Genomic DNA, 13,901 nt, shown 5'->3' with positions numbered 1-13,901 from the left:
GCCTGCGGCACACAGCGCGCCGGCCCATGCAGCCAGAGCATGCCAGCTCCGCCTGCCAGGGCAGATTAGCGCGGGGGGCCCTCCCGCTTCCGGTCACAGCGGTGGGAGCGCCGAGGCCTTCGGGCTTCGCTGAGACACCTGCACTCCGGAGCGCTGGGCGGTGGCGCCCTCCACCGGGCACAAGTGGCACTGCCGCCCCTTGGAAGGGAGCAAGGCTGTCGGACGGACGTGCACGCCCGAGCGTAAGCAGAGCGGACCGTGCGCCAGGTTGCAGGAACCGAAGGGGTGAATAAAGAACCTCGGAGAGCCTCCACTTTTCTTGCACGTGCCTTCTAGTGGAGGGGTGACGTCGTGCAATGAGAGCTGATTATACAGGGGCCCGCAGCAGGGTGCGTTTCTGCAAGAGCGGGCACCCGGGTGAGGCCAGGGAAAGCAAAGCGCCTTTACCCCGAGGCAAGCGCATCGGTACAGGGCTGAGCGGGAAGATGCTGAGGTGAGGAATTCTGCGGACGCTGGTCACGTGCAATGCTGGACAGGGGGCAAGGTCCGACCCCCTGTTTGTCATCACAGCAGCAGCGGCAGCAGAAGCACCCCCTGCCAGCTCCCAGCGTCCCGGGGCTGGCGGGCGGGACCGGGCTAACCTGAGGGAGAGGCCCTGACTCCTGGCAGACAGTGGGGCCGGCACCGACATCCCTACATTTCCAGGAGGGAAAGCCGGACGCGCCAGTCCCAAGCCTTCCCGCCAGGGGGCGACGCCGCCCCGCAGCTCCGCGAACCAGCGCGGCCGGAGCGTGGCCGCCGCGGGCACCTAGGGGCGGAGCTTGCAGGGCCACGGGTCCCGCCTGGGCGCGCGCCGGGGGAAGGCCCCCGCGTGGGCGGCGGCAGGGGCTGCACCTGGTCTCCGGGATTTCCTAAGGCGACGCGATCAGCTGCCCCAAGAAGCGGTTGCTCACTCGGGCGCTGCCACCTGCTTCCCGCCTGGTCTCCGCCCCCACCGCGGGTCGCAGCGGCTGCGAACCACCCTCCCCCCCTACCGGGGGCCGAATCTGCCTTGGCGTCCCAGCCCTAAGCACCTCTCAGGGCGGGCGAGCGTGGGCACTGATATGCTGCGCGCCTCCCTCACCCGGCTTCAGCCTAGTCCACAACCCGGTCTAGTGGGCAGCCGGCTCCAACCCCCGCCGCCACCCCCCTCCCCGCCTGGTCCAACTCCTGGTGTAGACTTGAACCCCCAAGAGCCGCCGCCAGTGGGGAAGCCCTCCGTTGCCCTCTGTCGCTGAGCCGGTCAGCAGGTCCCGGGTGCTGGGACACGGATGTGGCCATTGGGATCCAATATCCATCCAGAAACTCTTAGGAGGTACCTCGGGCACTCCTAAAATAGCAACGCCCCAGCCCACGCCAGTACTCCTGGGTCAAAATCCATCTATCTATTTACCTACCTACCTACCTACCTACCTATCTGGAACGCAGTGCTACAGAGAGAGATCCTCCATCTGCTGGTTCACTCCCCAAACAGCCCCAATGGCCGGGCATAAGCCAGGAGCTGGGGCCTCCATCTGAATCTCCCACATGGGTGCAGGGGCCCAGGGACTTGGGCCATCCTCTGCTGCTTTCCCAGGCATATTAGCAGGGAGCTGGTTGGGAAGTGGAGCAGCCGGGACTCGAACCGGTGCTAGAACAAAATCTGAAGTGCGGGGGTGGGGTGTCTGCACTGTTAAATGTCCCCCGAAGCCATTTGCTGCTGCAACAGGTAACCAACTTCTGGGCTTGCCTTCACTCACCCAGAAAGGGGGAGGGGGGGCTGGGCGTGCGGGAGGCCCAGTCTGACTGCAGACCGAGCAGTGGGCAGAGAGAGCCCCAGGCACTTGCGCAACTGTTACCTTGTTGCGTGATTTGTACATTGCCTCCGGAAAGGCCCAACTCCAGGAAGGGAAGTCACTGAGATTTGGGAGGTTTTCCTTGACATCAAAATTTTTGATTTCCGTTTGGCCAACGCGCTTCCTGCCCGGGCCCCGCTGGCATGCCCCGCGCAGAGGTTTGCGGGGCCCAGAGCGCAGAAGTCCCAGGTTCCCTCTGGTTCACGGGGCACACCTGCCGTCAGTTGGTGCTGTTTGCCCCATCGGCCACCCAGTCAGCCCCGTCAGTGGCATCCCACCGCCAGGCATGGGTCGCAGAGGTGCATAGGGGAGGGTTCAATGGCCTGGGAGCCCCCCAGTGGGGACCCCTGCGGCGGGAGGGGCTTAAATAAAGGGTTGTGGGTTCAGGGGGGGCTCCGCCCTGGCAGAAGCCCCTGCACCGTGGATGGGTAGCAGCGTTTCGAGGTCACCACTAGGGGTCAGCGCAGCGCTCTCCCCCCGGGCTGGCGCCCTGAGGTCCCACCTGGACCTGCGGCCAGCCCGCGCTCCTGTCCACTCCCTTCCCCTGACGACCCTGTCCTCGGCTTTCCAAGCGGGACCCAGCAGCCTCCGCACCGCACGGCGGCCTGACGTCTCGCCTGCCCCTGGGCAATCCCACAGTCTCCCTCAGGGCTGACCGCGGGCAGGGAGGGCCACCGCCATTGCTCAATCTCGCGCTCCAGGGAAGGTGGGAGTATTCATAGAACCCCCCCTTCCATCGGGTTTCCTCTCGGCACCATCCTTGAGCCCCGTTTGTGGACCCTAGCACCAAGTCCCAAGAGTCTCACCCACTCCCCCACTCTGCTGGGCGTGTCCTCCCCTCACTCGGGGGTAGCATCCACACCTGTGGAACCCTGGTGGTCTACTATTGGCTCCCCATCACTGTGTTCCTGTCCTCACACCCCCCCCCCCCACGAAGCATTCTCCCTCTGCCTGCTCTGGGCTACAGGGAACAACTAGGAGAGAGAAGCCTGGCTCCCAAAGGGACCAGCTGAGAACCTCTCCAATCCTCAGTTTCTTTATCTGTAAAATGGGCACAAGGATGCTCCCTGTGAGACCCAAGCGAGGCGATGGATGTGGAAGTGCTTAGCACAGTGTGGGGTACACAGGAGCTGTTCTGGGCGATAGTCTGACCATCCCTCCCCCCTCCCTCCCCCACCGTGTCCCATGTCTCGTCTCAGTACACCAGCTGCCTCAGCGTGCCCCACTGCCTATGCCCCAGAGCATACAGGGACACGATGCCACCATGCAGGGGAGATAGCAAAAGGCAGGGCTCTGTGGGAACCTCAGGCCATGGCCTGGCCCCGCCATGCATGAGACCTGCAGTGGAGTCCATCCCAACCCCCCACCCCCCTTAGTCCTGAGGCTGAGAGGATCAGAAGGCTGGTGGGAGGTGTTGGGGGGGAGGCGGGGCAGGGGAATACCGACCACACAGTATTCCCAGTCCCTGCTCCTTTGCCCACCCACCCCCACCCCCTCCGCCAAACACGATCCCTGGGTTAATTTTTAGCATCGCAGCCCGCACATTAGTCACTCCCTGTCACCCACCTACACGGCAGGAGGCTGCTGCGCTGGTGCCGTCATCCCATCAGCTGAGAGGTGGGATGCAGCCCCGCCCTGGGTACCCCTCCTCCTCCCTCTCAGGGTGTGCGCAGCTCACAGCCGGGGCCTGGAGCCCCCTAAGACTGCGTGAGTGATTTCTGACATCGCTGGCGACACCAGCAAGCTGTCTGGCAGGGGCTGGGCTGGAGGGGGCCCAGGGGGAGTCTCCTTTGGAAAGAGAAGGCAGCGAGGTGCTAGGCTGCCCCACCCCCACCCCCACCCCCAGGGCTGCGCCGCCCCCTTGCAGCTGGCCTCCTGGGAACAAAGGTGTATAAGGCCACTACCCTGGACAAAAGCTGATGTTTGCCATCCTGCAAAGCAGCTGTTCAAACAGGGAGGAGGGGGGCAGCTCCATTTTCTTAATCCAATGTCTTTTCCAGGACTGGGTGGAGCAGGTAGCCAGGTGCAGGTGCAAGTGGCTCCAGTGGCCACCCAGCCCCCAAGGGATTTCTACACTTGATCTTAGCCACAAGGCCAAAGGGATTTCTAGAGAGCGGCCCACAGATGCCAGCCCCAGATGGAGCAGAGGAGGGGCCAGGTCACCCCTCACCACCAGCACCCAGGGCTAATGGGCATGCAGGTGGTGGGCAGCCCTGTGCAGGGTGGGCCCCACGCCATGTCAGGTTCTGCTCAAACAGCCTGCAGGTGCAGGTGCAGCTTTGCACAGGCAGGGCTGGGCTTTCTGCTCTTGCAAAGGTAAAGGACAGAAGCGAAGTCGATTGGTATCATGACCAGTTAGGAGAAAGTGCCACACAGAAAACCACCAGGGACTTGAGATCTTGTGCTCAGGGAAAGCCCTCAGAGGGAGGATTTTTTTTTAATATTTATTTATTTGAAAGACAGAGGTACAGAGAGAGGTAGAGACAGAGAGAGGTCTTCCATCCACTGGTTCACTCCCCAGTTGGCCGCAATGGCCGGAGCTGCACCGATCCAAAGCCAGGAGCCAGGAGCTTCTTCCGGGTCTCCCACGAGGGTGCAGGGGCCCAGGGACTTGGGCCATCTTCTGCTGCTTTCCCAGGCCACAGCAGAGAGCTGGATCGGAAGCGGAGCAGCCAAGAATCAAGCTAGCTAGCGCCCATATGGGATGCCGGCGCTGCAGGCGGCGGCTTTACCTGCTACACCACAGCGCGGCTCCCAGGGAGGATGTTTAAGCTGAGCACCCGGGGGCGGGCATCTGTCCTGCAGGGCTCTCAGCAGAAAGCTGCACAGGCAGAGGGCAGTGGCAGCCAAGAGCCTGGCATCGCTGAGCAACAGGCACAGAGAGAGAGAGGCAGTGTGGCTGGAACACGCATGACGCAGCAGGAGAGAGGATTTGAGCCTGAAGGGAGAGGCAGGAATAGACTTGGAAGGCCTCCTGCAGGGCAGGCAGCCCAGGACGGTTGAAGAGGTTTCGCACTGCACACAGGCTCCCAGATGACAACTTCTCGGGCCGGTGTGACTGCTGTCAGATCGGATACACGGAGGCCTTTTTCCAATTGCTCTTCCCAGGGGAACAAGGTGTTGTGGAGAAGCCACGGTAGGGTGTGGACTTTCTCCTCCTACTCCAAGGGAAGCCATCATGGGTTTCAAGCCGTGGGTTGGGCTACAAGTTCCTTTTTTAAAAGCTCGTCCAGCCTGCTGTGTGTCAAGGCTGGCCGAGATGCACAGAAAGCCAGAGGCAAGGACAGGAAGCAGGATGGGAAGAGGCCTGGCTGGGGTCAGCCCAGTTTCACTTAAAAAATTTTTTTGAAAGGCAGAGACAGGGAGAGATAATCTTCGATCTGCTGGTTCACTCCCTAAATGGGTGCTATTAATGGCCAAGTTTGGGTCTAGCCAAAGCCAGGGGCCAGGAACTCCATCTCCCATGTGGGTAGCAAGGACCCATGACCTTGGGGGCCATCTTCTGCTGCCTTACCCAAGCCCCATTGGCAGGGAGCTGGAACGGCAGTGGAGCGGCTGGGACTTCTGGGTGGGAAGCCAGCATGGCCAGCGGTGGCTTAACCCGCTGTGCCACCCCTTTTTTTATGCTGGCCACTGCCAGGGAGGAGCCCTGGAGCAGGAGTCTCAGGTCCCGGGCCCAGCTCTGCCACCGGCTTGCAGTGCGGCCAGACAGGCCACATTCCCTCAAAGCCGACCCCTGTTGAGGGTCCATGGGCTCATCCCAGGCAAGAATAAAACAGAGAAACAGAGTGAGGCAGCAAAAAGCCCCCCAAGTCCTGCTACAACGAGCGTGCATCCCCACAGGCAAACTCAGAAAAGTCCCCCAACCGTCAGATGGTGGTGACAGGATGGGAGGAAGACTCAGGGTGGGGGAACTTTAGGAGGCAGAGCAAGCGCTAGACAACCCCATGGGAGGAGCTGGAAGGGGGTCCGTGGGGGACAAAGACCTGGGCCAGCCTCAGCCCCCACCAGCTTTGGAGATCTGGAGAGGGAGGCCCTGGCTCTGCTTGAGGGCGTGGAGCCTGCACGGAGGTCAGGCCCGCACATGCAAGGTAAAACCTCCAGGACTATGTTCCTGGCTGCAGGCTGCGAGCATGTGGATGTAAAAATCCGGTGTGTGCGCGCGTGCACGTGTGCAGGCCTGTGCACGAGGAAGTGCCGAGTCAGCGAGCCCAGCCCAGTCCTCCCCCTTAAGGCAGGCACCACGCAGACACAGATGCAAAAACCCGTCAATTTTATACAGTTTGCGGTTCAGAAGGAACAATAAAACGCTGCAACAGTCTGCGCTGCCCCCACCCCACCTCGACACCCGTATGCCCAGGGGCCCCCACGAACGCCCCCTCTTAGTTTACACAGGCCCCTGGCGGGGGCTGAGCCCTTGGGGTGAGTCCAGGCCAGGCTGGGGAGAGGGGGCGGGGACCAGCACCGGACGCCCCCTGCAGACCCGCGGGGTGGCAGCAGCTGTGTGCGTGGCACAAGGAGGGTGGGCCCCGAGTCATGGCGGGGAGAGGGGGTTAGGAGGGCCGCTTCTCCCCACTGCTGAGGGTGGGGGCGGAGAGCAAGTAAAGCTGAGGAGAGGGCTTCGTGGGACAGGGACCCCACCCCGGTGGATACCCCACAAGGCACTACTGACCCAGACTACAGATGGCAAAATGGGCACCCCCAAACCTCTCCCAACCCCGACGCCTACTCTCTCCCTGCCCTTGGCTCCTTCCGGGGCCTCCTGGGCGGACGCTCTCAGGCTGCTCTGGGATCCTGGGGTCCTCTTGGCCCGCCTCCCCCCCCCTCGGCCTGCCTGTTAGGAAAGAATAAATAAATAAATACCTCCCCCAACGGCCCGCCCACCCCTACAACTGGCTCTCTTCCTCCTCCAGGGAGCGGTTGAGTCCTGGGATGAACTTGAGCAGCCGCCGACGAAAGCTACGGTACTTGGTCTTGCGCAGGCCGGGGCCGCACAGAGCCTGCTCCCGGACCTCAGTCCAGAGCGCGCCGGGCGCGCCCCCGCCGCCTCCCGGGCCCGCGCACCGCACGCTGGCGCTGCGGCTGAGCGCGGCCCGCGGCCCCGGGCCCGGCCCTGAGGCTGGGGCTTCGGTGGGGCTGGGGCCGAGCGAACGGGCAGGAGGCGGCGGTGGCGGGGGTGGCGCTGGCGGCTCTGCGCCCCCGAAGAAGCACGTGTGGTAGACCGTGTCGTCGGCGGCGTCGCCCCCGGCCCGCCGGGCGCCCCCGCGGGGACCCCCGGGGGCAGCCAGCAGAGGCCCGAAGGGCAGAGAACCCGGGAGCAGGCCGGCCCCGTAGAGGCAGGAACGCACCGACTCCAGCGTGTCGTAGATACTCGGGTCTTTCACCACGAGGCCTGGCGGCAGGGGACAGGGCAGGGCGGGCGGTCAGGCCTGGGGCGGAAGCCTCCCCTGCACCAGCGGGGGAGGGGGGGAGCGGGACCGCCCACGTGGCCCTGCCGGGCCCCGCCCACCTCCTCCCCACATCTGTAAGCCAGGAATCACCAATTTAAATCCACTTAGGATACAAGCGCTCAGGCCTTGGTGCCTCCCTTCTGTAAAATGGAGGCCATGTATTTAAAGAGAGTAACTAAAACTGCGTGCCATCAGCCCAGGGCTAAGCTTTGAACTCTACCCAAAGCTTTGAACTTGCTCTTTTCTCTAAACTTCTTTAGAGGGGGTGGGGACCGGCAGCGGAGCAGGTGCCCCCTTCACCACTCCCCACCCTCCACCCCTACCCCCACCCCCACCCCCAGCCCGTCTACTCACCGTGCACCAGCCGCTGTTCCTGCACCATTAGGGACCTGTATTCCCCCCACTTCTCATACAGGGTTTGCTGCAAGAGATGCCCCAGCGTTAGAGCAGGCAGGGGAACTGCAGGACACAGATGCAGAGTGAGGACCCAGGAGCAGACAGGGGCGACCCCAAGGGTACAAGGAGATTCTGACCACAAAGACAACTCCCCCCACCCAGCCGCACCGCATTAAAGAGTGTGGGTCGGGGGGCCAGGGCCACGCAAGAGGAGGGGGAAGCTAGTTGCCATGGGTGCCCCGTACCTTCAGGTACTGCAGCCGAGCCTCCAGCTCTGCCTTCCGAATGGATGTTCCGTATAGCGTCTCCAGTCTGGGGGTGGGGGTGGGGACATCATCAGGCTAAGGGAGCCTCGGGCTGAGCCAGCCCAGGAGGCCCTGCGGCCACCACACGTACCTGAGGACATTGCCAGATGCCTTGATGATGTCAACAATCTCTCGGTGCCGGACACCTTCCACGTTCAGCCCGTTGACGCTGGCGATGGTGTCTCCTGCCAGGCAGAGAGGGGTCAGCAGGTGCTTCCCCGGGGCACCATGGGAGAATCCTAGTCCTGGCCTTAGCGACAAGGAAGAGGGGCAACAACCCCCTAGGAACACACCCAAACTCCCTCTAGCCCCCTGCCCCTCACAGTTCTGGGGATACCTCCTCTTTAACACACTCCAAACATCCAAGAATCTGTTACCATATCCAAAAAACACACACAAAGTCCCAGCTGTGTGCCCTGTCCACCACATCTGCCTGCTTGTGCAGGCTTGGCACCCCGGTTTGGGGACCGAGGACCTCTCATAGTGGAAGGGACGTGACCTTGTACACCGACACCCTTGCCCCATGAGCTGAGCCACCCAGGCCCTGGGCTGTCCCCAGAGTTGGTGACTTCTGTCTAGCCCCCCCGCCCTGTAAAGGCAGGAAGCAGACAGTGTGAGTGGCATCCAACTGGAAGCCAACAGGGGCTCCAGTTTCTGCCACCTGCCCTCCCAAAGAGCAGGCTTTGCCCGTCTGCACTAAGGGACTACGGGTCCCTGCTGGGGCCACGCAGATGAACAGTGGATGTGAAACTACTTGGCCAAGTTGTGATATTCCCCTTGGCTCTCCAGGGCAGTGCAGGGAGTGCTGCTGGCCAGTGGCAGTGAGGCAAAGACTTAGGGCCAAAAACAGTGATGGGATGGGGAGGGGTGAACTTGGGTTGTCTCAGGCCACCCCTTCTGGGACCTCAGGACTCTGCATTTGCCCGATCCCAGGCGCTCCTAGCAACACAAGTTCCCCAGAGCAGGTCCAGGTAGGGGCAAGATGGCCCCGGGCCCCTGCAGCAGGCAGACCTGACGGAGGCCACTCCCTCCCATCTCCTGCCCAGCGGGACTAGCAGGCTGCCAGGAGGAGTCAGAGTGGCAGGGCAGCCACCACAGGCCAGGCCCTGGCTCTGGGCCCAGGGAGTCCCCCCGACAGCACGGTGCTATGAGGATGGGGCATCAGCCCTGCCTTGCAGGTGGGACCCTGTAAGAGCACAGGGTAAATGGCAAACGTTCCTGCATCCAAAGCCCACAGTCGATCCAGCCTTCTTGGTGGCTTTTCCAAAGGGGGGGTGGAGGAAGAGGAGCTGACTGCAGGACAGCTTTCTCAGCCCGCTTTCGGGAGCCCTGGGGGCTCAGGCCTCACCTGGTGTGAGCCCAGCCAGCTGGGCGGGGCTGGCCTCATGCACTCGGCAGACAAACGTCACCATCTCCACGCGCTGCTCCTCCCGATGGTGAAGTCCATAGGTCTGCAGGGGAGGAGGGGGATGGCTCAGCCTAGGGGCGATGGTGGGGGAGTCCCTGACCCCCACCCGCTGCACCTGCCTCTCCCACCCACCTGGATCTCGAAGCCGAAGGTCTGGTTATCCTCCTTTTCCAAAGTCAGCACTTTCCTGCCGTAGACACGGGGAGGCGAGATGCTGAGGATTCCCAGCCCCACCCCCACCCCAAGACAGGGCGCCCAGGCTCCACGGACAGACGGACAGACACCTTGTCCCGTTCAGGGCCTGCGGGAACTTCCTTCCACATCCTCAGGGAGCCGCCCAGAGCTGGGGGTGGGAGGCCAGGGGTGGCCGGCTCAGGCTTACAATCGCACCCCAGCTTCCTGGCGGCCTGGCTTAGCTACTGGCCGAGGCCCCTAAACTCAGTCCCCACTGGGAGCCTCTTCAGCTCCACAGCTTTGGGCAGGGACTGCCCCGCCCCGCCCAGTCACGAGGCTCAGGCTCAGCTCAGAGACCACAGCTGCTCCTCCCAGCTGCGGTGGGGCCAGCCCACCAGATGTGAGGGCTGGGGGAGGGGAGCCGCAAGGCCGCCCCTTCCCGCACTGCAGGCCTGCCCACTGGACACAATGATCTGGAGCCACTCCAGGTCCTGGCCTGCCTGCTGGGGAGCCCGGAGTTTCCTCTACCCACCCCTCCCCCAGCCCCTTCCTTCCCGCCTGGCCCGAGGCCCCTCTGCGTCTCACAGGCCTGGCGCGGGGACACCCCTTCGAGGGCTGAGCAGCACCCCCACTTCCAAGGGGAGGCCCGGGCACTCTTTCTGCTGTGGGTACAGAGGAGCAGGGGACCCCAGATTGGTGATCTCTCTCTGCAAACGGCCGGCAGGGTGGGGGTGGGGACTGGAGGGCAGGTAAATATCTCAGGCTCTCTCTTATGCTGCCACTCTTTAAAAGTACGGAAACACTTCTCGCCTCCCAAGGGGCGAGTCTGGCAGCCTTGTGTTGAACCACTGGAGAGGGAGCCAGAGACGACCCGCAGCAGAGAAAAGAAACCTCTGCGCACACCTCGTGTCTTTCCTAAGAGAGCTGGGCCCGCTGGGAACAGCGCAGGCCTACAGGCCAGAGGCAGGCTTAGTCGGGCCCAAGCACGTGCACATGGCTCAGCTACGGTGTGGGCTCAGAGACCTGGGTTAGGGCAGCCCCCGCCCCCCCACCCATCTACATCTCTCCAGGGAGGCGTAACTGGCAGGGCCTGGGGGTGGCTGAGGAGCACCTAATGACTCAGAAGTCCCCACCTCCTCTCTCTGACACCCCCTTAACACAGCCCACACCCCCACCTGCCCCTCACTCCCAGGGTGGGGAAGCCAGGCTTGAAGGGAGGGAGAACGCCCCCTGGCGCACAGCGCTGTGCCCCCACCTCCACACAACCCCCCCCCCCCGCCCCAGCCCCTGCTGCAGTCCTGGGGGGCGAGGGTGCTGGGGTGGGGTGACTCACCGATGTTGTTCGGGACTCTGGGTGAGAGTCTTCCAGTGGAATCCTGAGCCCTGAGCGGGAAAGACAGGAAGGAGCAGGTGAGTGGGGTGGTCCTTGCCTGGAGCCCTGGTCTCTGCACGGCGCTCCACCTGGGCTGCAGCCCTGCACACCACACCCCTCTTCCCGTGGCCTGTCTGTCCCTTCCCAACGCCATCCATGCTGGGGCGCTGGCATCACTCTTAGGGTCACCCCCTTACCTGGCTCCCCAGGCTTCGACCCCATCCCACGGCCTTTGGGACAACAGTCCTCCAGGGCTCCCAGGCACAGGGCCCCCTAAGCTCCCTGCTGGTTCCCAGGCTGGTGAGGAATGGAGTCAGTACTCTAGAATGTTCTCTACTCCCAGGACCACGTCTGGGGGGGGAGGTGGCACTCAGGTCTTGCAGACTTTGAAAACTGAGGCAGGCAGGGGCTATCTCCAGGGGTGGGGGACCCTCTGCGCACAAGGCCTCTCTCCCCATGGCCTGGGGGGGGCAGCTATTCCCTGTGGAAGAGCAAGCACATGTCACTTCAAGGGCCAGCTGCACCCTGCGACACCTGGTCTCTCCACATTACCAAGTATTTGAACAAAATGATCTTAGGCGTTCTAACTTGTAAGTCTCCACTACACTCAGCAAGGGAGCTCGGGGGCTGTCGTTGGGGGAGGGCTGCCAGGGCTGGAAGTCCCAGCTTCTGCCCGATGTTTTGGTCTTAGGAGGAAGCCTGGCCCAGACCAGCCCCTACTTGGCGCCTGGGCCTTTCCTGGTCAGGGCCGCCCCAAGGCCAGGCAAAGAGGCCCTCTTTCTCCAGCCTGGGGTGGGGACCTTCCCAAATGGGCTGGGGAGGAAGGCTAGGCAGCAGAGAGAGACCCTTTTGTCTTTCAACCCGATTTTCATAAAATGCAAATTTCCAACAAGCTGTTCATTGTATGGGGGGGGGGGTCGGAGCCAGGGGAAGGAGGGGGCTGAGTAGGGAAAGGCCACCACCCCTCTCCCTAACCTGGGCCTCGGGTCCCCTCGGGCCAGAGGAAGCCCGGCTCCAAGGGTAGGGGGAGACGCCAAGGGCGGGCGCGGCCGCATCCTTCCTGCCCCGCGGGCGCCCTGCGACCCCTCCCGCCGCGTCCGGTGGCGCCGAAGTCCAGGCAGCAGCCGAAGCTCGCGCACTGCACGGTGTCGGCGCGGGCCAGGCCGGGAGGCTGGGACTCCCCTCGTAAGAGGGCTGATCTCCAGAGTCGGCGGCGCCCACACACGCCGCGGCGCGGCCACCCGCTAGCTCCCCACCCGGGGACCTGGGACCCTCAACTTGTCCATGGCGAGGGTGTCCTGGGGGCTTCGAGACACCCGGACAGGGAGAGACGGGACATGGGGGGCCGGAAGCCAGACGGAGCGGGTGCTGGGGGGGGTTCAGGGAGGGAGGGGCGAAGAGCCACCAAAACGGGGGCGGTAGGGACTGCACCCCACAGGGATGGGAGGAGGCGGGGGTCGGCAGGCACAGGTGGGGGCGCCGCGGACGCACCTTACGGCGGGGCAGGGTACCCCCGGACACGGCGAGCGCGCGGTACAGCTCGGCGGGGTGGTAGTCCTCCAGCGCCGCGTACAGCTCTTCCGCGGGCGGCCCAGGGCTGGCGGCGGCAGCAGGGGGACCCGAGGCCGGCGTCGTGGCGGGGGCCCGGGCGCCGGGGTCCGGGGCTGCCGCCGCCTCCTCTTTCTGCTGCAGCTTCCTGAGCCGGCGGAGGGTCATGTCTCCGCGCCGGGAAGCCCCGGGCAGTCGGCGCTTGCAGCTCTCGGCGGCGCCGCCGGCGGCTCACGGAGACCCGCGGGCGGGCCCCTGGCCGCCTGCCTTTATAGGCTCCGGGCGCGGGGCGGGTCCCGGGGGGCGGGGAGGGTCCTCGCCCCTCCCCTCGCGCCCGGGACCCGCCCCCCGCCTTCGACGGCCGGGGTGCGGGGATCGCGGGGAGCCCCGGGGCTATGCGCGGGCGTTTCGACGCGGAGGTCTGCGTGATCCCTCAACGGGGGCCTGTGAGGGAGGTTGGCGGGAGATTCGAAGCTTGAGGGTGGGTGACTGGAGCAGTCTTCTGAGTGTTGGCGTGGGGGGGGGGCTGGCACAGCACGGGCCACTGTAAGGAAGTTTGGGGCTCCACAGAGATCCAGGGCACCGCAGGAGACCTGATGCCAGGGGAGCGAAGCATTGGGGCTGGGAAGGGCAGAAATTGGGTGGGTGGGGGGACGCCTCTAAACTGCGCCTACGCAGAAGCCCCAAGGGAGAGCGGACCCATGCCTTCGTCTTTTCTTAGGTACCCCAGAATTGTCCAAAGAGGCGGCCGCCTCTTCCCACGCCAGAGGAGAAGCAAGTGAGGGGGGGAAACCTGAGCGCCGTAGCCTGCGTTCTGGGCTGTCTCCTCCCGGGTCCCCGATGGGCCCTATTGCATAAGCCCTTTGCCAGCCACGTGCTGTGGGGTTGGCTCGCGCTCAGCCTTCCTCGGACCCTGCGTTAGGGACACCCCACCGCCACCCCGGGCTGATTGTTGCCATGGCTGCTGGGCTGCTGGAGAGGCAGGCAGTGCCCAGCCGTCTGGCGTCAGGGGTGCCCAAATAAGAAGTGAGAGGAGGAAGTGGAAGGCCACGTCTGGTGTGCGAGGAGGGGCCAGCCACCACAGGGCGGCAGCACGTGGGCGACGGGCGGGTGATGCGCTGTCCCTGCGGCCGCCTCCGCAGGCTTCCCCCTGTCTGCACTGAGCGCATCCCTGGGGCTGCCCCCGCCCCATGTGTGATCTCATCTGGTCGCCATAACAACCCTATCAAATGGGTACCATTCTCTTCCCTTACAGATGAGGAGCAGAAAACTGAGGCTCCAGGTCATCCCAGTGTGGTTCAAACCCCAGCGGCCTGGTCGTAGGCGGATGCTGTCTCCCCCACCCAGCGCTGCAGCTCTGCCCTGTGCCGGGAG

General features: G+C 64.1%; 1 protein-coding gene across 1 annotated transcript; it reads right to left on the bottom strand.

Annotated features, from left to right (window-relative positions):
- Window positions 1–6,134: 6,134 nt before the first annotated feature.
- TAMALIN (trafficking regulator and scaffold protein tamalin) lies at window positions 6,135–12,788 on the bottom strand. The gene is made up of 8 exons (XM_051845507.3): window positions 12,471–12,788; window positions 10,941–10,990; window positions 9,566–9,620; window positions 9,374–9,476; window positions 8,117–8,210; window positions 7,966–8,032; window positions 7,679–7,745; window positions 6,135–7,266 (listed from the first exon to the last, which is right to left on the bottom strand). Exons 1-8 carry the CDS (start codon window positions 12,693–12,695, stop codon window positions 6,761–6,763), a joined length of 1,167 nt encoding a protein of 388 aa, XP_051701467.2. The 5' UTR covers window positions 12,696–12,788; the 3' UTR covers window positions 6,135–6,760.
- Window positions 12,789–13,901: the final 1,113 nt, after the last annotated feature.

Source organism: Oryctolagus cuniculus, chromosome 11, assembly GCF_051225735.1.
Source record: "Oryctolagus cuniculus isolate XC-2025 breed Fujian yellow rabbit chromosome 11, ASM5122573v1, whole genome shotgun sequence".
In the NCBI taxonomy this organism is placed as follows: Eukaryota; Metazoa; Chordata; class Mammalia; order Lagomorpha; family Leporidae; genus Oryctolagus; species Oryctolagus cuniculus.
This window is presented reverse-complemented; position numbering and strand designations above follow the sequence as displayed.